The 26,396-nt window shown below is 43.1% G+C and overlaps 1 protein-coding gene across 2 annotated transcripts; it reads right to left on the bottom strand.

Moving 5' to 3' along the window:
* Window positions 1-591: 591 nt before the first annotated feature.
* On the bottom strand, window positions 592-16,972 carry LOC102942794 (protein mono-ADP-ribosyltransferase PARP12). Of its 2 annotated transcripts, XM_037889751.2 has the most exons (8): window positions 16,927-16,972; window positions 13,562-13,622; window positions 12,093-12,213; window positions 10,999-11,095; window positions 9,599-9,677; window positions 8,485-8,615; window positions 3,133-3,284; window positions 592-944 (listed from the first exon to the last, which is right to left on the bottom strand). In XM_037889751.2, exons 2-8 carry the CDS (start codon window positions 13,619-13,621, stop codon window positions 664-666), a joined length of 921 nt encoding a protein of 306 aa, XP_037745679.1. In that variant the 5' UTR covers window position 13,622; window positions 16,927-16,972; the 3' UTR covers window positions 592-663. The 2 variants fall into 2 exon arrangements, with proteins under 2 accessions (XP_037745679.1, XP_027690281.2); XM_027834480.3 differs by lacking the exon at window positions 16,927-16,972 and having other exon boundaries at window positions 13,562-13,996.
* Window positions 16,973-26,396: the final 9,424 nt, after the last annotated feature.

The following is a 26,396-nucleotide window of genomic DNA, read 5'->3' as shown; positions in this document are numbered from 1 at the left end:
TGTTTCTGCCTATTATTGTGTAATATAAAGCCACTCCAGTATTCTGATCCTTGTTCCAGAGTACAGAATGTGCCTTAAACATTTGTCCAGGGGATGCTGCAAGTTCTATGCTTTGTGTTTTTTCTTATGGGTAAATCCAGGCCTAGCCACTGAAGCAAGGAGAGCAGGAAATAGCTGATGAAGGATTTAATCTGAAAGCGGAGATACTGCACTGTAGCATGCAGTGCTACACGTACGCCAGTAGATGCCAGCTGGAGTTGGGTGCTAATAGGTGCTGGTCTTGTGGGGGCAGGGAGCAGCGATACTTTTCCAAAATGCATGATGTGAAAATGGGGCCTGACTAAACTGAGGCTCCTACAACCTCTTCCAGCATTCATATGCATTATGGGAAACAGGCTCCCTTCTTCTCCATACCCTAGCTCCTGTCCCTTTAGTACAGGAGTAACCCTTCGAGTTCTGTATTTTTAATATATGGGGAATTAATATATCAAAGTGCCAATAATCTATGATGGGACTGGCTACTTCTGTTTCATTGCATTTCAAACTGTTTTGTAACACACACACAGACACACACAGACAGTAGTTCTAATAAATATATTTTAAAATAGGAAATATGTAAAATCATTTGACTGTCTCAGTGTAGGAAAGGGGTATTGCTGTCCATTACAAGATCACACAGCTGTAGCCTTCTGCATATTCTATTATATATGCTGGGTAAATCTGGTGCTTCTCAAAGATGACAAAAATGGAGGGATTCACTGGGTTGTCCACACAGCTGCCATAAAAGCTGTTCGGATTGTTAGGTCTGGGTGGAGGGCGAAGGTAGTTATTGCTTCCTTGAACAAAGTCTCCAACTAGCACGCGAGCTACGATCATGGTCTTGGAACTAGAGCCAGTCTGACAATATTGATGGGAATAACTAGCATCTCTGGCAAAGTAGCTTCCTAAGAACAAAAAAAAGCCAAGATAAGAATGATTTCTGTAGACTTTATTTTATGCTTGTATCTATTACTGCCGTAACAGTTGATGCCCTAGCATATAGTATTTCAGCAAGTGCCCTTAACACTGTATGTACCTCCAGGTAACTATAGAGGTCTCCTAATTCATATACTCGTACATTATGTTTATGATGAATAAGGTCAATATCTAATCATACTTTTTAAGACACCCTCTATCAGCCAAAGCTCTGCACCATAGTCAGTAAGTTAGTTAACTAACTAGTGCAACTATTTTGGCGTTTTAATGTGTTTTACTTCATGGACTGCATCCTGTGCCTGTCAGCATTGGGGCCTGTATAGTTAAAGCAGTTCAACTTCTATGTGTAGACTAGTATAGTTAAACCAGCACCAACCCCTAGCGTGGTTGCACTTAGAGGTACAACAGCACCTTATTCCAATATAGCTTATTTCTGTACTAGAAGAGGAACAAACTGTACCAGTATAAGATACTGGTAAACTGTGTCAATCAGGGATGTGACCTTTTTATCCAAATACCAGTAGAACTCCTAGTATGGACACATGTACATAGGTACAATAATATTTTATATAACTGTGTCCACACTAGGGGTTGTGCTGGTATTTTGGAAATGAAGTTACACCCCTGACTGACAGTTATGTCAGTACAAAATCTGTATGAAGACCACACCTTAGCTGGTCAGAAAGTAGTTCTCTTCCCTCTGGGAAACTTTTGCTGTTCAAATTAAAACAAACCAAAAAAGCAAAACTTTGGCATGGCCTATACTAAAAAATGTATACTGGCATAACGATGTTGGTCAGGGGTGTGAAAAAAAACCCATATCATCTCGTGACATAGCTATGCTGACAAAATCATCAGTATCGATGCAACTGTGCCGACAGAAGAGTGTTTCTGTTGGCATAGCTAACATCACACAGGGAGGTGGTGTTACAGTACCAGCAGAAAAACTCCTGTCAGCTTATGGTGTGTCTACACTAGGGTGCACAGCTTCATTGGCAGAGTCGACATAGGCTCTATTTGCATAGACACAGCCTCAGAGAAAAGAATTCGCTTTCTGCAAAAAGTTCTCATTTTGTCAAAACCCCAGTTTTCCATGGGAAAAAAAAAATCAAAAATTTTGACCAGCCCCAGTCAATATCCAAGCTCCTATTGACTACAATAGGAGAAGGAGGTGGCCTTTTGAACAGCATCTAAAGCAGTGTTTCTAAACCTTTTTGATACCAAGGATGGCTTGCTGCCTTCCTTAACTGTATCAGGGAGATCTCAGGGATTGGCGCCGGTCCACAGACGAGTCGTTGAGAAACTCAGCTCTAAAGCACATGGTTGCCTCAACAGTGTTTGGCAAACTTCTATTTCTTTGGATTTAAGAAAAAGAGCTTCTGCAAGAGGGTTCTCAATCAGTTTTTCTACAAGCTAGCAGACAGTAGTCGGCTATGAATTCTGCGGTTAATATTCCAACAATGGAATCTTGAGACATCATGAACCATGAAGACAAAGCTAGAGTTTTTAAAGTGATGTGCAATAAAAACCTAGTAATAAATGTTAAAGTTAAGAAATTATGGATTCAAATCAGGAGCTTCCAACAGATAAGGTTGCTCTGAAAATATTATACGGAACCCAACAAGCCCTTCTACAGTTAACTATTCACTGAACCCCTACCTGAAAGCAAGGATCCTTTCAATATTTCTAAATACCAACACAAAAACTAGTCATAAAAAGGCAAAAAGTGTTGCTAGAAAGCAAGCACACGTTCTACATGCCCTTTGATATGCCTGACTAACTTCCATTAATATTAAAATACAATCCCATTAAAATCAGTGGGAGTTTTCAAACTGAGCAAAATAACACGACTGAGTTCAGAAGGATAGAACAGATCTTAAATTTGAAACAATATTACTCTGCACTTTGAGTACTCATTTACACCTGTAAAAAGTAGATGTAAAATGCCAGTTCAATAACCTTTGCACTCACTCTGCACTGGTGTAAGTGACCACTAAAGATGCAAGGCAAGAGAGAATCAGGCCCAGTATGTAGGAAGTTGACTTCTGCAGTATTAATTTGAGTCTGTTTCATTACATTCCAGGAACACACACACAGACACACAGATTACATATACATATATATATGTAGGTATATGTACACACACTGCCTCTATACCTTTTCCATATAATGTTCCATGGGTCCCACAAATTCTCCAGTCAAAGTTCTGCCCGCAGATGGCATGCAAATGGGATGTACTTGTTCCATGGAATAAGAGCCTCTCATCCACATCTTTTCCTCTGTTTGTCTTCCTCATCTGCTCCTTTTGCCTAGTGATAGAAATGTGTCAAGATCAGAGCAAAGCTAAAAACCCCAAAACATTTATGTCAGGGCAAAACAAGGTTTCCAGTCTTCCTCTCTGCTTCAGCCATATTCCAGTTAGACCTTAAACCTGGAAAGCGGAACAAAAGAAACACTGAAGGGTAAGTGCGTTTACCCTGGTTTTCCTCTTCCCACATTATCCAGTAGATCCATTATGCTACGTGTTATGGCTCTACCTACCAGAAAGCAAGGAGGCCACCAGTCAAGACAATATAAGGCAAGGAGGCTGCCAGTTCCATTTCAGTCTAGAAACTTCTACAGCAAGAACAGAAGTACGATAACACATTGAGTACAAAGAAAGAAATGTCACCACAGAAGAACAAACCTCAAGAGGATGTAGGAGGGTAGTGGGGTGGAGAAGAGACGATGACACAGAATTGCTAGTAAGATCTCTTGTTGCAAGTCTCCTCATCCTTTGCCCTAGCTTCCTTATACTAAAGATATGTAGCAATAAGCTAAGAAGAAAGAGTTTACTTTAAAACCAGCATGTGTGTGCACATGCATGCATTCACACACAAGCATACCATTACAGTGCAATGAAGATCCCCAATTTCAGGACGTTTTGAGTAACGGTTTAAGCCTGCCTGAGGCATTCCAGTCCTCTAAATCGGTCTCCTATTTTGAACTAAGAGTAAGCCAATCAAGTCAAAAGGCCAGCAGGACTTCCTGACAAATGAAACAACCCATGGAACAAAAGGAGTCAGAGCAGCTTCTTAATATCAGATTTCTAGCTTTTTAAGTTTCCTAATGGATGAGGGAAGGAATGCCACCACCAGCACCCTGACTGAACTGGTTATAGTGGCATTTGAAACCAGAATAGCAAATTCAGATCAGAACTCTCTTTCTGAACCCAAGTCTTCATCTCACACACATTAGAGGAACAGTAACAGGGAACCCACTCAGCTGAATACAACTTCTGTTCAGCTATGGCATAAAGCATGTAACCCATAGATCAACCTTTCTCAGCTCTGCTGCTAATGCCAATCCTCCTGGTATCCATTCAGTTCAGCTTCAGGGATACAGGATTCAATTAATAAAGAATTAGAGGAGGATAATATAACTAATGCAAACCAACACAGGTTTATGGAAAATAAATCCTGTCAAACTAAACTGATTTTTTGAATGAGATTACAAGTTTGTTGATAAAAGTAAAGCATTGTTTTAATAAATTTTTGTAAGGCATTGGCTTGGTATTGCACAACATTTTGATTAAAAAACTAGAATGATACAAAACTAACATGGCAGATACTACATGGATTAAAAACTGACTAACTGGGAGGTCTCAAAATGTAATTGTAAACAGGGAATTATCAAGTAGGTGCGTTTCTAGTGGAATCTCTCAGGGAAACTGATCACAGCCCTTTGCTATTTAACATTTTTATCAGTGAGCTGGAAGAAAACATATCATTTCTGATAAAGTTTGCAAATAAAGATTGGGGTAGCGCTAAACGATGAAGAGGACGAGTCATTGATACAGAGCAATCTGGATGGCTTGGTGAGCTGGGCGCAAGCAAACGATATGCATTTTAATTCAGGTAAATGTAAATGAATACATCTAGGAACAAAGAATGTAGGACACACTTACAGAATGGGGACTCTATCCTGGGAAGCAATGACTATGAAAAAGATTTGGGCATCATGGTGGATAATCAGCTGAAAAGGAGTTTGAAGTTCAATGATGTGGCCAAATAAGCTAATGCAATCTTTGGCTGAATAAACCAGGGAATCTCCAGTAGGAGTAGAGAAATTATGTTACCTCTATCTGGCATTGGAGTGACTGCTGCTGGAATACTGTATCCAGTTCTGGTGTCCAGAATTCAAGAAGGGTGTGGATTAATTGGAGGGGGTTCAGAGAAGAGCCACAAGAACGATTAAAAGATTAGAAAACGTGCCCTTATAGTGATAGGTGCAAGGAGCTCAGTCTACTTAGTTTAACAAGAGAACCTTAATGGGTGACTTGACTTTGCTACAGTCTATGAGTACCTACATGGGGGACAAAAATTGGATAATCGGCTCTTCAAGATAGTGGAAAAAGGTATTATAGGATCCAATGCCTAGAAGTCAAAGCTAGACAAATTCAGACTGGAAACGAGGTGTAAATTTACCGGTGAGGGTGATTAGCCTTTGGAACACTTTAGCAAGTGTTGGGGTGGATTTTCCATACCTGGCAATTTTTAGATCAAGAGTGGATTTTTTTCTTTTTAAAAAGATATGCTCTAGTTCAAATGGGAATTATTTTGGGGAAGTCCTGTCGCCTGAGTTCTACAGAATGTCAGCCTAGAGGATCACAGTGGTCCCTCCTGGCTAAAAAGTCTCTTGAGCTTGGTGTGGCGCATATTAAAGGAACAGTCGTATCACACACGCATAGCTTCACACTGCTAGAGATCCTTCCTTTTTGTTAGTTACATTATGGTAACTCCCCACATTCACTAGTCAATGTACATACACAGACAGGAAGGCAGTTCCAGCCCCAAAGACGTTCTAATACCCCACTCTACGGGCAAGTCCACACTACAGCACTACGCTGGCGTAGCTGCACCGATGCAGCTGTGCTGCTGTAGAGCGTCTGGTGGAGAAGCGCAATGCCGATGGGAGAGCGCACGCCTGTCTGCATGATTCCTCCACCTCGGTGAGAAGCGCGAGCTATGTTGGCAGGAGAGCGTCTCCCGCTGACATAGTGCCGGTGTGGACAGTGCAAAACTGGCGTTGCCCAGTGGAGGAGGGGGGGTCAACACCTAACATACGTTGCTCAGGGATCGACTTAAGCAGTAGCTTAGACCTACCCTACATCTTATTTGAGTGGCAATCAAATGAGTGAGGAAAGCATAACTGCCTCACTTTAGTTATCCTCAAACTTTTCATATGGCACATCAAGGGTTGCCGGTTTTTCTTCATGTTTGATTTGCGAGCTAGAAACACAATACCCTCTGTTTTTGTAGCTCTTCTCATTCTCCATCCAGCTATTTGAAATCCTAACTTTCCTGCTTGCCTCTAACTTTTTCTGCCTGAGGTGGTCACTTCTGGAACCCTAACAAGTACTGATGAACGGGTACAATGCCATCTTAACTAAGTTCTCAGGTTCAATAAGCCATAGGGAGGAATATAGAGCCTGCTTCTGTATCAGTTTTACTGTTCCTAGAATGAGTGTTTTAGCATAAAAAAGGATTTGCTGTCTTTTCAGACAGCTTTTATTTGCTGAACACTTAAAATTAGCCAGCAGAAATCCATGTATGTCTGTTAAAAAACCTGCAACAGTTCTTTCCCTACACCTCTCCTTGCCCCCCTCCACCTTAAACTCTTGCTCATGCCAGGTTGAAGCCTGAACTGGAACACTGCATCTGCACCCCATAAACATCCTCAGCCCCCCAATTCCCTGCCCCCCCCCAAAAAAAAGTTTGGTGGGCGGTGTTTGGTTTCTGATCTAGATTCAGATCTGAATTCAGCAGCTTAATTATTTGTCTATGATTAGTTGAGCCCTGAACACCCTAAATTTAGGGAATGTTTAAGATTTGGTTCTGAATCCAGATTGGGACTTCATACCTCAGGCACATGCCCAATAATTATATTAATGAGAAAGAAGCTTTGTTAAAGCCAATTATGTGTTTTTGGAGGTTAGTTGGACTGCATCAAAATACAACATTTTACAGAAGTTCCATCTCTTTCCAAGACTTGAAAGTTAGAACATCTGGCAGTGAATAATTAAGGGAACCAGTCAGTTCTCAAAAACAATGAGGAGTCCGGTGGCACCTTAAAGACTAACAGATTTATTTGGGCATAAGCTTTTGTGGGTAAAAAAACCCACTTCTTCAGATGCATCTGAAGAAATGGGGTTTTTTTACCCACGAAAGCTTATGCAAGCTACAGCCACTCCATCACACAAACACACTCACCTCTTACAGGGATAGGGACAATAGACTAAAGGGCAAAGTGTGGCCTTGCTCCCATCTAGGAACACTGCTGCACACATGCTTTTGCAGTTGTGTTTTCTACATTATCAAGCACCCTTCCCCAAAAGCTGCAGGTTACCAGCTTCTGTTCTCAGATCTTCATTTTTTCCTAATATAACTGTCACATCTGCTTTAATGTTCGTGTGCAGGTTAATAAACAGATCAAGAGCCTCTGAAGCACTAATGCAAACTTCTACTGTTTCGAATCTTCCTTGAAAGCTCTGCAATTTCAGATTTGTGTTTTCCATACAGATTTTCACATCATCCAACTCTGCTACCATTAGGATTTGCTGCTGGTGGATTTTGCCAGATCAATCTTGTCTTCCCAGTCCAATTGCTGTGCTGCCTTCTCCTCTTCATTGCTGCTGTTCTTTGATTCAGCCAGGGTACTCCAATGAAACATCCCTTTGAGTAAAAGTGTTTGGATTTAGCACAAGGACTTCCCCCGTCTTAGGGTTCTGATGTTTAAGGGCCAAATTCTGCCCACAAATATACCCATGCAACCCCATCAGTGTAAATTGGGAGATCCACATATGTAACTAAGTGCAGAGTGATTTTGTTGTTGTTTTTTATGGTATTTAGGGGGAATAGTTTCTTCTTGATTAGAGGTAGTGAGAATCATCAGCACATAGTGAGAAAGAGAACAGACTCTAGAATTATCAGGATTGCTCTGCTGCACTCAGAGTCATAGACTTCAAGATCAGAAGGGACCACCGTGATCTAGTCTGACCTCCTGCACATGGCAGGCCACAAAATCTCACCCACTCCTGAAATAGATCCCTAACCTCTGGCTGAGTTACTGAAGTCCTCAAATCCTGGTTTAAAGACTTCACGTTACAGAGAATTCACCATTTACGCTAGTTTAAACCTGCAAGTGATCCATGCCCCATGCTGCAGAGAAAGGTGAAAACCACCCAGGGTTTCTGCCAATCTGACTTGGGGGAAACTTCCTTCACGACCCCAAATATGGTGATCAGTTAGACCTGAGCATGTGGGCAAGACCCACCAGACAGATACCTAGGAAAGAATTCTCTGTAGTAACTCAGAGCCCTCCCCATCTAGTGTTCTGTCTCTAGCAGTCGGGGATTTTTGCTGGGCCACATGCCATCGTTGGCAGTCCCATTACACCATCCTCTTCATAAACTTATTGAGCTCAGTCTAGAACACTGAGGTTTTTTAATGAAATAAAATGGATACAAACCACTGGAAAACTTGCCAAAGCGATGGGTTCTGAATCCTCTGCAATCTGCAGATTCTATAATTTTTCATTGTCTTCTCAAATAGGTCTTTGACTTCCTTGTATTCACTGGTAGTGTCACTCAGCTCCACCAACTAAAAACAATAAGCACAACAGAAATCAAGACATTAAAGTGTTTTCAATTAGCACTCCCCAGTCCTTTCACAAAAGGAAGCACCCAACCACACTGCATTAGAGATGGAACTACCCTGCAAGTACACTCACAATTCAAGCTGAGCGAATAGTTGATTTTTTTCAGTTTGCCCCCCGCTCCCCCCCAAACTGGAAAAGAAGAAAAGTTTGATTTGAACCAAAGATTTTTTTTTTAATTTCATCAAATTGAGACCAAATTTTTTTCTCGAGTTTTGAATCAAAATGTTTGAGTCAACTCAAAATGAATTTTCTTCAAGTTTTTCATTTAGTTCTAGTCATTTTTGAGTATGTTTGAGAGTGTTTTAAATTGGTCAAATTTCCAAAAAGAAAGCAAGCAGTACTATAGTCCAAACTTTCCCGGAGCCCACTCTTACTTATTAGAGGTCTTTTCACACTTAAAAAGTAATACTGACTTTACTGTAGCAAATTATTTAAAAATAGTTTTGCAACCATAGTGGCAGACATTTTAATGAGGAAAGCAATGTAAGTGTCTCCATAATATTTTTTTACGTGACTTGATAATCTTCAGAATTCCCCCTCACTATGATATTCTGTAGAGCGTTCATTTTTAAAGAAAAATACTGCTGGGGATTAAAAAAAATCTGCACTGAGCTACGGAGCGTCACGCTCTAAGTGATTAGTTGGAGTCCAGATCAAGTCAGCAGTGACCTAAAAGTCATTATGATCTGATGGCTGTTCAGTCATGCACTCCTGTGGAATGAGCTGGTGGTCTTAATTAGCTTCCCAGTGGACATGTCTATGTTAAACATGCCAACTGTATATTTCCAGCTTGCACATGTCACTGGAAACACCACATGAACCTCATCTCTTGAGTTTGAGGGTTGCATTTTAAGTAGTCTACCTTCCACAAGAACCAGTATAGGAAAGATCTCTTCCTGAGTAGAGCGAACAAGTCAAAGAGTACCTTGTACCCTATGTCAGGCAGTGCCGATTGGTCCCAGTGTGGAGGAAACAGATGAAGTGGATTAGTAGTTTCCAACTGGCTGTTTTCAAACAAAAGAAACGAATAGCAGTGAGCCTACGGTAATTCCCCACTGATTATCCTGCCCGGGAGCTTCAGTCAGCTCTAAACGCTGTCTTGGAGACACAAGCCACATTAACTGTTTTATCTTGGTAACGCTAGTTGCCAATTCATGCATATTACAGTGACAGACTATAATAGGAGCAAGAGATAACCTGTTGCCAGAGAGAATAAAGGGTACCGTAAGAGTCAGGCAGCACACTTAAGAGGAGGTAGAATGGGTAGGAAAGCTGTTGAAACTTAATCTTAAGGTCACCTCACATAATGCTTCCAGAGCAAGTTCCAATAGCTGTTTGAACCCCTGGGAAATTAGGATGTTACCCCTTTCTCTTCACCTGGGCTATGCACACACAAAGTAGCATGCCAGATCAGATTAGTGGTCTGTCTAGCCCACTATGCTGTACCTTCAGAAGGAGGTACAAGAAACTGAAGTGGACAGTTATAGTATAACAAGTCCATAAGGAAATTATTCTAACCTCCATCAGATAGTTGTGAAACTCTCCTGCTTCTCGGTGTTAAATAGTCCTTCCTAAATACAATTATTTGATGTTAGTTAATATGACTGTGGTTATTCTTATCCATATAAATTCTTTCTTTAAATCCTGCTGAATTCTTGGCGGCAATGATATCCTGTGGCAATGAGTTCCAGAAGCTAGTTGTTTTGTGTAAAGAGAAAAGAGGCACTTCTCTTGTTCTCCCAGCTGGAGTCCAAAATTTTGTTGAACCAATAATGCTTTAAATTCCCTATCCCTAACTTTATTGACCCTCATGCTGGAACTTCCTCAGATTAACTGAAGTTCCTTAAATCCGCGTCTATGGTTCACTTTAAGGGAACCTGGCTGCATATCACAGCATACCTGGGCCTCCAGGGACAGCATTCTCCAGCTCCATCCTAGCTCTCCAGAGTGGCATTCCCCAGCTCCTATCTTTTGTATGAAGGAAATAATTTCATTCCTTTGGTCACATACATTAAAGAACAAATAGATGCTTGCTCCAGCAACAGAGAGATAGTGTTACCAATAGTAGCAGAGAGTACACAACTCCTCCAGCTATCTGCAAGCCATCAGTCACCACAGAGTGCCATCAAAGCCTACATCCTGGAGGTAATGTGGAACCTACACTCACCATCACATCCACAACACAGCCTAGCATTAACCCAATCAACAAAACATATCTCAAGTGAACTATCATATGCCAGAGGCTTCCCTATGAACTGACACTCCATGTAGGGCACGGTTTGGCAATAAAATGAAAAAGTAAGTAGTGAGCACACTCGCCAGTACCTTCTCTCACTCTTGTCTCTGCCTCCGAAGAACACAAACTTTGGCCACCTACAGACTTTTCTCCGAGTTTGGTAGTACAAGTTTATCTGGACCATATCTTGAAAGAAAAAAAAATGTTTATGTGGCAGGAGTTAAAGAACCTTCACCATCTGGGAACTCTGTTTATTTAAACAAAGATCTAGTATAGCTATGTATTGCTCCGCCCCTGGCCTTCAGTGCTTCACAGGTTGGGGTCACTCTTTCACCTGTTCTACTCCTACTTGAAGCCCTTTTTGTTATTCTGACCCATTTCCAGTTCTTCTATTTCACTGTAATTAGGACTTTACGGGGGAAATCTGACTAGATGTAGTGCTAGATCACCATCATCAGTTTTCCTGCAGTTCCTCTTACCATCTAGGTTTCTGCTTATGGAATTATATGGAGTAAAAGAGGAAGACGCATTAGGTCATCTACCTAGTGCATTCTTCCTGACAGTACGGGATTGTTCTTTAGGGTTTAAACAAAAGCTTCCCGCTTGTTTGCTGGGTTTTTTTTTATCCTGTACTGATCTGACAGATAAGCATTATAACATCCCTATCACCTTTGCAGTGAAACGCAGACTATGGCACTTGAGGTGTTCTATGTGCACGTGCGTTTTTGGGAGCCACACACCCTTTTTTGTTCATGTGCCAGATACGAAATACTTTTGAGACATTGGAAAGCCAGTTGAACTTTTAATTTATTTCACAATATTTTATCTATGTCACAAACACAAAGATCTCTCTGGATTTGCTGTTCATGTTCTTTCCATTTTCACCTTAGTCCCAACAACTGACTCTTACCCTGGGTGCATCCTTTATGCCTTCCCTCACCATAATTAGTCTGCGATAATATCTACTCGTCTTCGCATCTTCACCACTTTTTAAGGTTCAGTTCTCCTCTTTTACTTTCCCCTTTGTGCTTGCATGAGAGTGGCTGTCCCAGAGTTCATAGAAAGTTCACTCACTAGTCTACTTGTCAGCAGACAGCATCTGGAGAGACTTTGTATGAAGGCAGCTCTGTTTAAGTCAATCATGTTGTAATGTGTTAAAACTTTAAACAAGCAGGTACCTTACCTTGAAAGTTTATCTCATACTGCTGAGAACCAGCTTGAAACAATACAGTGCCTTTTCGGTCCGCTAGAAATGCCGCCTCCAGATCCGCAGAAGTTACTGTGGCAGCACAATGATTTGAATGCTATAGAATGAGAGCACGGGAAAATTACACCCATTACAAATGGACCTTTGGCTCCAATGGCATTGTATGCATGCAACAGAGCAGAGGTTAGCCTATAATCTATTCGTTTTCATTAAGTCAATGATCGTTTTAAATTAGGTCAGTTTGGCATGTTTCCTCCTACCATTGAGCAGAGCTAAATACGCTCCTTCCAATTACTATTAGTCTGGTTTAAGGTTGAGTTAGTGCACAAGAGATCGAAAGGATTTACTCAAGAGAAGCCAAATAGGCATCAGCTGAAGATCTGTTGCAGATTTTGCTTGAAACGGTGCTTACAAATGCCAACACTATTCCTGAGAAACAGCATAAAACTCTCCCTTTCTTTGGTCCCGTGCAGAGTTCCAAGAGGACCTGCTATAAGCCCACTGTGACAGATTAGTGGATATAGCTCAACTATAGATCCATCATGTTCAGAGGAGATTGAAAGTATTCTATAGAAAAAAGGGAAGTCGGGCTACAGACCTTAGGATTTCCATAGAGCTACAGTGCAAAGCAAAAGTGAAAGGATATGAGAAGGCAGAATCTTTTCTGAATGCAGAAAGTGGATATGGGGCTGTGTAACAGAAAATTCTAGAGCAGATCAAAATATAAGTTTCTCCCCTCTGGAAAATTTTCACCAAAATGGTTGGTTTGTTTTCCTTAATTTTCTGCAGAAGATTTCAACTTTTCAGCAAAATATCAAAACCCAAAATATTTTGGATTCAAAGGGGTGTTGCTGGGCCTCTTGGGAGTTGTAGCTTGGGTGCCTTATACTCCCATTTTCTTCTATGGATTAGGCTGTCTGGCCGGACTACATCACCGGTGATGCCCCGTTCTCTCCTCTTTTGGTGGGGAGGAAGGAGCATATCATAGAAGATGTAGTGCATCCAGAAAGCCCAGCCCACAATGAGAATAGGAACACTCAAACGATAACTCCCAAGGTGCCATTTTGAATCGAAGTGCCGTATTTTGGTTTTCGTGCTTTCGGTTTTCTGTGAAATATCAACATTTTCCTTGGAAAGCCAATACCTTTCATGCGCAATTTCTTTAGCTGAAAAAAAACAAAAAAAAAACAAAAAAACAAAAAAACAGTTTTTGACCAAAATTACATGACCAGCCCTAGAAAAATACACCAACTTTTAGAGCTATTCCTCAAGCTTCCATGGAGTATTAATGAAATGTTGAGGAACAACAAACACAGAGGCACACCTGAGAAAACAGTAATACACCTGTGCACATTGAGAGCACTGAGAGAACATCCGTGCGACATCTAGAATGACTCAGAGCTGACTGGCGCAGAGTGTTAGACGTCAGTTGAACACAAGCTCACCTGTTTCCCATATTCAATCCACTGCCCAGATCCATCCAACCAGTACCAGCTGTATTCCATTCTGAAAATAGATTGCAGATGCATGACAGATGGTGCAGACAGATGTCAAAGTGGAGTAAAAGAGCAGATTGGCTTCAGGTAACTTCCTGAACTCTAATATTGAGAGAGAAATCGCAACTTAACACAAGCCTTAACAGAATTGTTCAGAGGGTATCTTACCATCTTTAAGCATTAGAACACTGGCCATCTCTGAGGGAATGTGGCTAGTTTCCGATTTTTGGGGGGAGACCAGTGCAGATACAGCATGATGTGCAAAGACAGAGGAAGGGTGTCTGGCCAGGAGGAGGCAGGCCAGCTCAGAACTCCTGCCTGCAGCAAATGCTGAGTGACCTCTCTTCTCCCATGCCAGGATAGAAATTTTGACTGTAAGGCTCCGTGGCCTTCTCCTCTCCTCCTCTCAGTGAATCAATAGCAGGCAAGCAACATAGAAGGGTGTCAGCAGCTGCTGGAAGAGCATCAGGGAAAGTGAGTTTTCTGGCATGAAGCCTCAAGTGGTAGACTGCTCTTCAGCACAGAGCCCGGTAAGAGCAAGGCTCATTGTATGCTTGGCAGCTCTTTCAACAGCAGTAGCAGAATCTGTGCAGTGCTTAAAAAGGCTCTGTTTGGACAGTGATGGAGAAGCTTTTCTGGGTGTGCACTGCATGAGTATCCTGGCCTACAGTATATCCAGGCAATATAATGATTATAATTATCCTCAGGAGTCCTCCGAAGTAAAAATTGGCTTAAGTCAAAGTACATCCCAGTGGCTTGAGGATACAGGTCCAGTGTTTCGTGTTCTCTCTCTCTCTCTCTCTCTCTCTCACACACACACACACACACACACAGGGCCCACTAAGCCAGTTAAGAGTACAGAATTCCACAGAACAAAGGAAGTGTTTTCTATGCATTTATAGGTCCAAAATGTATTTTGGGAGAAAGCCAGTTTGGCGGGGCCAGGGATGGTGCAGGGAGGCAGGATTAGGCTTAATCCATTCCATGAAGACCAGCTCTGCAGTTTGGATTTGAATCAGACTTCCATAAACTTCAGACCTGTTTGGCTCCAGGGTTTTGGTTTGGGCCAATATCTTGAGGCTAGTAGCAGGAGGCCAATGAAGAGCAACATGGCTATCCATTGGCCAATATTCATAATCCTACTATTTGGAGAATTTGGGGTGGGGTTTTTTTGTTTTTTTAAACTTGACAATCTCAATTTTGGACTTCAAACAAGTTAATATCCTCTCTGTACTTTAGTGCTTTGCTATCCCTTGTACAACTTTTCTTTATAACTAGTTGCACACACATTCAAGAAGTGCCTATCTGCTTACAATGCAAGTTTATAAGAGGCTGTGGCTGAGATTTTTCAAAGCTGCTTAATAAGTCTGCATACCCAATTCCAGGAGGAATTGGGCTTCCAAATCTCTTAGCAGGATTTGAAAATTCCACCAAACCTGCTTCTAGATCTGAAAAGACCAACTTTCAAGACCTGAGTACCTGATTAACAAGAAGAAACCCAATCACTCAATTTAAAAAACATATGTAAAAAAAGCCCCCCCATCTAAGTTTATCCGAGTACAAAGATTAGAGCACAAAGGTCCAGTATTAGTAATTCCAGGAACTAAATGGCCTGTGGAATGATCCGAGTTCTCGTCTTTTGATTGCCTTGACAAAATCCTTTATTCAGATTCTTCCCCTGCACTGTTATTCCTCCTTAATCTATAGTAATATGTGCAAGGCCCATTCCTATAAAGATGAACCTTGTTTGTCCTCATTCAAATCCCATTGCAGGGGATTTGTTAGGCTTATGTTGGCACTGGTTTCTTTTTCAAAGCCTTCCAGGGTGGCACTTGTGCAAGCCTTTCATTTTCACTTTCCAAAGTTGTGCCTGTCACTAAAGTTTCTCAGATCTTTAATTTACTATAAGATCATGCCAAAATTGAGTTTTAAAATGGTTTTTTTAATCTCATAAAAAACTCTCTAATTTTGGGGACAGTTCAATGGATAGACATCCCTCACCTTGTAGTAGAGCCTACAAGCAACCAAATAGAGGGGTCTTCTTAAATCAGAAAGCCAATTTCTCCCTTCATTATAGTAGTTTTTTATGCTATCATATATTGTGCACATAAAAAGCAATCTTACAGCAGATTTCAGATAGAGGAGTGAGAAGCAAGCAATTAAGGAAAATACAGTTTCTTAGCAGACAGATCATTATGTTACTGACTGCAAGCAGGCATTCTTCCCAAACTACATTTAAAACAAAATCCACATGCTGTCTAAACACAAACACTCACTCCCCCCCTCCCTGGATTGGCTTTACTAACAAAGCCCAGAAGAAGCCATTTTCTCCAGACTTGGGTGCTCATAGGGTTCTTACCTAAGCACTATCCAGCCACAGTCCTCTATAGGCAGGGAGCCCCTCCCACCACCTTTATACACAGGTAGGGTAGTTAGTCACCTGCCTCTGAGTCAGAAGAACCCACTTAACCCCTTCTCAGCAGAATAAGACCTGCAGCCTGGGAAAGATGTTTCAGAAAAACACTGCCATTCTGTTACACACAATCTAACTACACCTCTGCGTACTGCTGCCTTTTCTCAAGTATTTCCCTTCCTGAGGTGCTAGGCTATCCTTTATATTTAAAGTAGGACTCCTTAGAAAACTGAAGCCAATCACATTTCCTTGCAGTCTCATATAAATTTGTTAGTCTCTAAGGTGCCACAAGTACTCCTCGTTCTTGTCACACACAGTAACACTCTGGGGTCAGAAGGAAGTGCAGATGGGACGGATGGCTTTGGTAGGTATTCTGATTCCAGTCTCCATGCATAAGTCAGTATTTGTACCTCTATTATTGGTTTCCTGTATCCCCTACAATGTGCTTGAACTATAAAAAGAGGCTTGGACCCTGCCTAAAGAGCTCATTTTAGGGACAGGAAAGGCCAGGTCCAGACAGAGAACTCTAATACAGTTTATGTTCTGTATCCATTGTATCATTGGTGACACTACAACAGCACTCCAATCAACTAGTATTAATGGTATCAATAATATCACAAAGGTTATACCCCAACCATAATATTAAAATATAGTGTGGTACCACTTCTATATTTTCTTTAAAAGGGCATAAAATTGACTTTTGTTGCAACAAAATAAAAACAATAAAAAGTAGTCATGTGACACACACACACACACCACAAGACAACATACATGACATACAGGACTAACTTGCAATTAAAAACAAATGGTGCCAGAATTCTATTTATAACTATACAAAATAAGACAAACAAAAATACAAAATAAACAAAAGGGTTAAACATTTAAATAAGCAAGTTATTACCTTGTGTGACAGAGCTCTGTCCTTGTCTCCGTGGGTCCCACGTTTCCTGGCGGATTTCGCTAGCCTCAGAGGCTCACTGTGACCCTCCACGTAACCCTTCTCTCTCTAGAGACAAGGGTCACAGTCTACTGAGCCATTTTCATCATAAGCCAGCGAGGGAGGTGAGGAGAAGCTATCCTCCTTTGCACAGTTTCTGTTGTCTCCCAGTCTCAGTGATTAATCGGGGGGGGGGGGGGGACAAAGGGGGGAGCCCGGGCTCACCCTCTATTCCAGGCTCCAGCCCAGGGACCCTAATAGTATCAGCTATGGTAGCTGACCTTTTAGAAACATGACACACACATTTCCTGAGCTACTTCCCCACAGCAGCCCCCACTTCCTCAAGCTCCACTTCACCCTTACCTCAGGGCCTCCTTCCCTGTGCCTGATATGGTGTGTACTGCTCAGTCTCTCCAACAGCACAACTTCCTCCCACAGCTTCTGACATCCGCACCCACCTAACTGGGAGGCTTTTAATTAGTTTCAGCCAGCCCCTGATTGGCTTCAGGTGTCCCAATCAACCTAGCATTCTCCCTGCCTTCTGGAAAGTTCTTAATTGGCCCCAGGTGTCTTAATTGACCTGGAGCAGCTGCCATTTCACTTATCCTGGTACCAGGGATTTGTTTAGCCTGGAGCTAATATATCTATCTCCCACTACTTTTCTATAGCCATCTGGCCTTGCCCCATCACACTTGTTATTTAAAACTTTTAATAAAAATTGATAAAATTAATATTATTTGCAAAATTTGTTGTATTAATTTAGTAACTTAAGACATTTTCCATTATTTTATATTAACTTTATTTTAAAACTCTGCTATATGGAAATAAGGATAGCCCATGTTTCAAATATTAGTTAGTAGTTAGGATTAGAAGCAGAGTCTGAATTCCCATTGCATGGCAACCATATCTTCAAGGAAGTCAGGAGTAATTCCAGCTGTTGCATTCCTGAAGGGTTAAAATAATTAATTTACTGGATTTACTTAATGTAAAGTTTTTACCTTATTTTCTCTGTGTTTGTTTGTTGTTTTGTTCTGTTTTCAATTGCTTTATCTTTTGGAGGTTTCTGTAAATACTATCACTTTTAACTTTTAAAACAGAGAGAGAGAGAGAGAGAGAGAGAGAGAGAGAGAAAGCAGAAGTGAGGAGAGGAGAGGAGGGGAGGGGAGGGGAGGGGAGAGCAACCTAGGAAGGTAGTGAGACCTGAGCCAAGAAGGAATCTTAAAGTACAAGCAGCAGCAGCAAGTTTAGCAAACTGAGAAAGGATATAAAGGAAAACTTAACTGGTATGTAAAAATATTTGAGAAAGAAGGTTACATGTTTAGCTCTGAGCAAGGAGTGTGGTTCAGTCGGTTAAAGCAGTTGGGAACCCCCACCCTGGGGTTTTATCCTGGCTCTGAGAGGAGAGTGGGGGTAGTTACATGCTCTTGTAAAACCTGAATTTGTTCCCCCAGTGTATGTTGCTTCTGTGTGCATGCCAAATGGATGGCGGGAGTGCCCTTTTTTGCTGCAGTTAACTGTTTTTGGGCAATTCCATCAATTCTCAGTTTTAACCAGCTTCGTTTCAGTTTTTTACTTTGAAATTCTTTTTTATTCACTCCCCTGTGATCGAGTCACAGCTCCTGTCTCCTAATGTGCTCTGTGAACTGTTCCATTTTTTTCCTTCATCTGATTTACCAATTCAGTGAAAAAACTGTTTGCTGCTCTTTCCTTCTGTGCACTTACTTCTCCTGTTCTGACAGGCACCAGTCTAGGTCTCAGTTTAACTTTAACTGGAACCTGGCTTTTATTATAAGGTGGTGGTTGCAATACAGTGGACCCCATTTCATCTTTTAATTTTACTTGGGTCACCTTTTTCCATTTCTGTCTCCGTTCTTCAGGCGCAGGGTAGCTACCTGAAGCCTGCTGTTGACCACAAATATTTATGACAGGGGACGGCACATCTCTTTTTTGTAGGTTTCTTACAGCTGTTTTCAGTGTTTTATTCTGTTCCTGTGCTTGCTGTCTGTGGGCTGCTTGCCGCCCCGCAAGGAGAGTGAGAGCAGTCCAGGGTTTGTGGCGTCTTCTGATTCTTTTAACACTTTCTTTGTTTCTGTTACATGCCCCGCCAATTTTGTGGCATGTTGTCTTAACCATTAGTTAAGTTAAGGGGGGAGGGATAGCTCAGTGGTTTGAGCATTGGCCTGCTAAATCCAAGGTTGTGAGTTCAATCCTTGAGGGGGCCATTTAGGGGGTTCTGGGGCAAAATTGGGGATTGGCCCTGCTTTGAGCAGGGGGTTGGACTAGATGACCTCCTGAGGTCCCTTCCAACTCTGATATTCTATTCTATGAATCTATTTAACAGCCATGGTTATAGTTTGCAATATTTTACATTTCAAGGCTACAGTTTCTGCCCTAGCCTTACAAATTTCATTCCATGTTTCTTCCCCGCTATATTTTTTAAATTCATATGGACCTCTTTTGCTAGCAACCCAGCGGGTCCACAAGTTATCAAAATCTGTGGGGATTTGAAGGGCGGGGATAAGGGGGTTCCCTAGCTCGTGCTTTTCTGTCATGTTAGATCGCGATTCCTACAGCGGACAGCTTGCTTACTCACCAGATCAGCGGTCAGGGTCACCAATGTCATCAGATGTCAACGGTGTGGTGCTCTGCTCTGTTCAACGTTGATAGCAGTCGGCTGCATGTGTGTGTTCCCTCTGCGTGCTGCCCTGGCTCTGCGCAGATCACCGACACAGCAGACCCCGAGAGAACCCCCAATGACCACAGACTCCGATAAGGTACGAAGGCACCCAGCCAGGTTTATTGTCAGATGAAGCTCAGTAATAGTTTCCCGTAGACTCTACAGGACATACTACGAATATATGCCCCCTGACAATGGACCGTCTCAGTCAGTGGCGGGACTCTCCACAGCCCCCTGGGCCAGGCAAAGACAACTCCTCAGGGGGACACTTTTATACACAGATACAAACAGGTTACACATCACTCCCAATGTATTGAGGTACAACCCCTCTACGTGTTAGGGTGCCGCCTCTCACCTTGTACATGTTGGTTTGAACAAAACAACTCTATCATATTACCCTCCTGCCCGTCTTTAGGATGGGTCAGCCTTTTCCCTGTTATCTCTGTGGAATGTGCTCAAGCTGGAGGGTTCTGGTACCGTCCTGGCATGTATTTACATCACTTGTACGCAGTACCTTTTAGGTATGTGTGTTTTTGCAGCTTCAGCCCTCTTCTTGCCAGATTCTGTGAGCAGGGCCTGCCTCTTGCGCACAGCTTAACTTTGCTTTATGTTAGTAAAGTCTTGACCATTATTTTAGTTCAGGTCTTAAGTTTCATACCAGGCCTCTGATACAAGGACTTATGTTTCAGGCCCCCATCTTACTACAACTAGATTCATAAAATATTTTTTTAGAACTTGTTCTGTTGGCTTGGTTTTGTCTCTTTTTCTTCCTAGGATGAATAGTTCCCTCACTGTGTTTTCTCTCATTTAAAATCTTTGTTTCTGCTTGTTTCAGTCTAACTCCATCCTTCGGTTCTCTCTTACAGCTTTTCCCTCCTGGGGGAATGTGTTGTCTTTTGAGTTCACTTTTGTTCCCCTTTCGCTGGGCTCAATGCGGCTCACTAGGGGTTTGACTAAGTAAAGACCTCCAGAATGTAGCCTACCTTTATTATAGCTCTTTATCTAGTGCCCTGTATATTTTTTATTCCTTTACCTTGAGGTTTAAGCCCACACCATCCATCTTTCCCCACTACATCCCCCATTCCTTCCAACACTGCCCTCTCCACAATCGTCTGGATCTCTCCAATATTATACCTCCACGAAGGGAAGAGAGGGGCTGAAGATGATGCAGCCAGTGGTTGTAAAGTTGTTGGGCCAGCAGCTATGAATCCTTTTACTTCCCTTCCCGTCTGCTCAGCACCCCTCCCATCAGAGCAGATTCCCTTCCTATACCTACCAAGGGAATCGCAGGGTAGGAAAGAGAGCATTCTAATCCAGGGATACCATAAATCATGGGAAACCTGAGAATTCTCATTGTGGTTCTTATCCAGAGTAAAGTTGGGGTCAACTTCGGCTTTAGCGAACACTCCCCATTTGGCTCAGAGTGTTCAGACTGCAATCACAATCACTTAACTTTCTTTTTTTTCCCCAAATATCATGGCCTGCAAGTGAGATGCAAAATTGTCAGTACTAAGCCTGAAGCCCTCTGTGTATCCATGAAACAGGTACAACCATGAACACCAGCAAGTTTCCCTAAAGACAGTATGGTGATACAGAAGCCCAATGGTGGTTCTGTGCCAACGACTCTTGTCATGCCTGACCTACTACACCTCACATACCGTTGTCATAATCTGTATCCAAAAAGGTGTTATGTAGGGTATCAGATACAAACAGGTAACACCCTGGTCCAAACAATCATTGCATGATGTATGTAGATGTGTGTCCAAGGAGTTACGGGCTAGAAGTATGTAGTTAAAATGTGTTTGGCAAGAAATGGATAAGCCCAGTCTGCCCTAGACAAAGGAATGTATATTTGCTTGTCTGACCTGCTGGTCATCAGGCAGAGACAAAGGAGGCAAATTTACATGCAAGATGAACAAAGCCATCAGGACAGCAAGTGGGAAAAGATGACCACAATCTCCACAGGGTGTGGAGACTGCCCCCTCTTCCCCCCACCCCTCCCAAGCCTTCTTGCCTCTTGAAGCACAGTCAGTGAAATTTGGGAAGAAATAAGGAGAGAGAAAAAAGCCATTTTGGGATCCTTTTACCTGAAGAGACAAAGAAACTGAGTACTTTGGACTCCATACAGGATCCTGGCCAGAAAGGCTGCTCAGCCATTGCTGGAAAAGAGAGTCATTGAGAAACACAACTTTTCAGAATGACAGATTCCAGTTTGTTAAATCAGGTTTTAATCTTAGGAGCATATTTTTGCTTTTTTTTGTGTGTAACCCTTTCTATCTTTAATCCCTTTACTTGATATCACTTAAATCCATGCCTTTTTGATTAATAAACATCCTTTATTTTTAATATAAACTAACACAGTGCTGTGATTGAAATAAGAGTGTTTGTTCAACCACAGTTTAATTAATGAGCTGCTGTTTACTGTCTCTTTAAAGGGGCAGCAAACTTCTGTGAGTGTTCCAGGACACAGGGCTGGACACTACAGAGCTGATGGTGTTGGGGAAATTCGGGGCTGGGGGATATTGGAGGTCACTCTGCTGAAAGTCACTGGGCAGTGAAAGCCATGGTATGACCCACATGCTTGTCTGCTGGCTGTTGGTGTCAGAGCTGAGAGTCACAGCAGCATAGCATTTAAGGCACCCAGAGCTTCAGGGCAGGTGGTGATGCAACCCGCCCTGCACTGGCTGAAGCCCAAAGCATCACAATTACCTCCCATCAGAGTGCCACAGTCCTAACTTACAAAACCATCTGCTGTGGTAGCAGGGTAATTGTGACACTGAGCCTCCCGTCTTCACACCCTATGCACTATTGCTATAATCTTTGTACAAACTAAGCCTTGTGAATAGGGTGACCGGAGAGCAAGTGTGAAAAATCGGGACAGGGTGGGAGGTAATAGGAGCCCATATAAAAAAAGCCCCAAATATCAGCACTGTCCCTATAAAATCGGGACAACTGGTCATCCTAGTTGTGAGGTATTATTCAAAAACTAATAGCTCACTGAGCATTAATATTCTTCAAAGATGTGTGTACACAATGGGTATTAAGAGTTATGGACATATGCTGGAATTATAACTAAAGTGTGTTGAAACCAGGTGTGCCAGGTCTGCCCTAGACAATGGAATGTGTTTTCCCCAACTGGGAGTTACCTGCAAAGTACTTTGAAAGGTAGAGAATGTATTTACAAAGCACATAAACCCATCAAGCTAGCAAAGGGTGGAGGCAAATCTCATGCTGACAAATAGAGACGACGACAGCATGGCATCCACACCCAGCAGGAGAGAGAAGCTTGGTCTGGGTTTTACTTTTCAAAGACTACACTGCAAAGGTTTACAGGTCTATAAAGACCGGGGGTTGATTCTCAAGTGATAAGCAATTGAAGCCACTGATCGTATAAAATTTACTGTATAATAAGTGTATAGAGTGCAGTCTTTTCTGAAACCTAATGATGCTAGTAATTAATATAATTATGAATTGTATGCATTAACACTACATAAGGAATTATGGCTACTCATTAATATTAGGCTGTACAGTCTATGGCCAAACAGGGAAAAACAGGTTCCCTCCCAGACAAGAGAGAAGGCAGCTATACTTGTCTCTTATGTAAATTAAGCATGGTTGAATCAAAACCATGGAAGCCCTATTTACATACAAGGGGACAGGAAGCCCACAAGAAGGGAAGAACAGCATGAGGTCTTGCTGCTTCTTGAAACAAAGTCATTAAACTACAGAAGCCATAGCTAAGAAGAGACACCATCTTTGGTATCCATCACTAGACAGACACAAGAGAACAGAGATTTTGCAAGTGGAGAAAGATGGATTCTTCAGCCGGGGCGGGAGAGGGGATTGAAGTCTCTGCGACCTGAATATAGGTGAGAAATCTGCTTAGGCAGAGATCTTTCACCAAGGAAGACAAGGGAGACCAGCTTCTTGTGCTTTTGTGAAAGCACGTGAGAGAAACCATCTCGAACAATGCCTTTACCTTGCTAGATTAAGTTTTAGATGCACGTTTTCACATTTATTTCCTCATAACTTTTTCCAACATTATTCCCTTTACTTGGCCTCACTTCACTTATGGCCTATTGTTAATTAATTTGGTTTTATTTTAACTATAAACCAACTCAGGGCAGTGTTAAAATGAAAGCATCTATTACCCTCCCCCTTTCCCTCCATTCAGTTAATAAGCTGGAGCATTTGGGGCTTTTCAAGAAGAAACCAAGTCAAGGCATGAGGGGTGCATGGGGGTCGGTCACATGCACCCCCTCACCCCCAGATTTCTGCCAGCCTGCTCAGTCACCTGGTGCAGCTGGAACACCTTCCTGCATGGCAGCTACGGGAACTGGCAAGCTGCGCCCCGCAGGGAGAAGCAGGAGGAACAGCTGAGAGCCGCAGGGAGGGGCCGCTGCTTTTTGAGAGGGGAGACTGAGGGGAAGGGGGCCCTGCCTGTGTGTGGGGGGGGACGTGATTCGAGCTGTTCCAGGGGCAGCTGAACCTTTAAATTGCGCCCCTGCACTATTAGCAGGTAGGGGCCATATCTGAGAACAAATTAACCTTATTATTTCTCTGAACTGTCAAAGAGATGGTTGGACATTACAGAGCACGGGATTTGGGGGAAATTCAGCATGGGGAGTGTGCTGCAGTCACCATTCTGGTTGTAACCAAGGCTGGTGGAAGCCAGCGTGGGGCTGTAAGACAGGCTGCTGGAGTCAGAGGTGCTGAACTAGACGCATAGGGTGTGACCTGCATGCCTGAAGGCTGGTTGTGAGCAGCCCAGGTTGGAAGCTACAACAGCAAAGCATTGTGAGGAACCCAAGGTTACAGAGCAGGCAGTGACAAACCTGTGCAGCATCTTAGAGACACAAAGCTGGCGAGGTAATCACTTTTATTGGACCAAATTCTGTTGGTGAGAGAAAAGCTTTCAAGCTTACACAGAGCTCTTCCTCACAGGTTTCCCCACAGACCAGGACACGCCAACTCAAAGCAGCACCAGACCCTGCCAGAACAACAGATGCTTTGTGTCTCTAAGATGCTGCAGCCTCATTTTCAAAAAGCGAAGCTATTGGCAAAAGATTCTCCTGAACCGAGACCAAGAGCAACAGTTAGGTGCCAGGTGTCAATTCTAGCAATTCTGACTCGATGGGAAATTTTTTCCAGTCCTTGCCAGGAATAGCCTAATTCACTTTCTGAAACAAGCAAGTGGCCACGAATTGAAATCACTGAGTTCATCCAATACTTGTGTTTATTTTCTATTGAACATTAAGTGATTTGTTAATAAATGATGCTTTTCATCAAAACAGAAGCCTCCATCCTGCCAGCAGATCGATGGTGATAGACCCTTGTACCCATGGATTTCTAGTGTCAAGAGGGCACAGAGACTTCCACTATTTTAAAATTTCCAGTGTATAAAACAGCTACTTTGAACTATTTTCCTTTTCAATGCAGCAGGTAAGGACTGAACCTCCTCATACGTTGTAGGAGAATTTCTGGAGCACTATCAAACTGTTAGCCATTGAATTGGAATGGAGGTTTCCTTTATTTAGCAACTAATTTATCATCTGTAAATGATGTTCCGTTATGTAAGCGGGGGAATAGTCCCACTCTTGTGGGGAACTTTCCTGACTTCTGCACTACCCCGGTGAAGTGGGCTAGCGAAACGATCCGAGTCCTCGCTCCCACTTCCTTTACCCAGTGGCCTCCCTGCCCTTGAGGACTCCCCTTCCACTCTCCTGTCTGGCAGAGTCCTCATAACCCCAACAAGGCTGGGCCCAGGATTCCTGGGGGGCTCGACCCCCAACCTTGCTGTGGTCACCTAGGACAGGGGCTCGGGTGTCCCCACTCCGGAGTACTCTCTCTGCACTGGGCACTTCTCTGACCCACTGACCATTACATACAAGTTAAAGCAAATGCAAGTTATTTAATCAACAATTAATTTTAAAAAGAATAAGGGAAAATGGGAAAGGTTAACGGAAACACATCAACCCGCTCTGTGGCAGGGAGCATCACAAACAGTGTCTCTGGAATGTCCGGGTAGTTCACAGTCTGTTCCTTGCAAGTCCCCGGCCTTCTTCTCAGGCCCTGGCTGTGCTGCAGGGATGCTGTGGGCTGGACACTTGCTCTGGTGGTGGCCACACGCTCTCAGGCTCTAAGTGGTAGGACCCTTCTTCCCAGTGTCGCCCCCACCCTGTCGCGGTTACGATCCAAGCCTGGCCTGCAGAGCCCCTTGGCTGAGGCGTCTCCCTGTGCTGGGCCTGCTGCCCAGGGTCCCCTTCGCTCTCCCCACCCAGCTCACCACACCTAGCTCCAGACTGCTCCAGCCCCAGCTGTACCACTCTGTCTCTGCACTGCTGCTCTGCCTCCAGCTCCCTGGGCTGCTTCTCTGGCCCCTCTGGCTCTGGTTGCTGCAGCTCTGCTCCCAGGACAGGTCTGCTCTGCGGGCTGCTTCTGTGACTCTGCTCCCAGCACTGATCTGCTTCCTGGACTGCTTTTCTGGCCCCTCTGGCTCTGGTTGCTGCAGCTCTGCTCCCAGGACAGGTCTGCTCTGCAGGCTGCTTCTGTGACTCTGCTCCCAGCACTCACCTGCTTCCTGGGCTGCTTTTCTGGCCCCTCTGGCTCTGGTTGCTGCAGCTCTGCTCCCAGGGCAAGTCTGCTCTCTCTGGGCTGTGCCTCTGGCTTTGGGGCTGCAGCTCTGCTCCCAGGACAGGGTCTGCTCTCTCTGGGCTGCTTTTCTGGTCCCTCTGGATCTGGCACAGCTCCGCTCCCC

This window comes from Chelonia mydas, chromosome 1 (assembly GCF_015237465.2).
Source record: "Chelonia mydas isolate rCheMyd1 chromosome 1, rCheMyd1.pri.v2, whole genome shotgun sequence".
NCBI lineage: Eukaryota > Metazoa > Chordata > Testudines > Cheloniidae > Chelonia > Chelonia mydas.
Note: the sequence above shows the minus strand (reverse complement) of the source record. Positions and strands in the feature narration are given on the sequence as shown.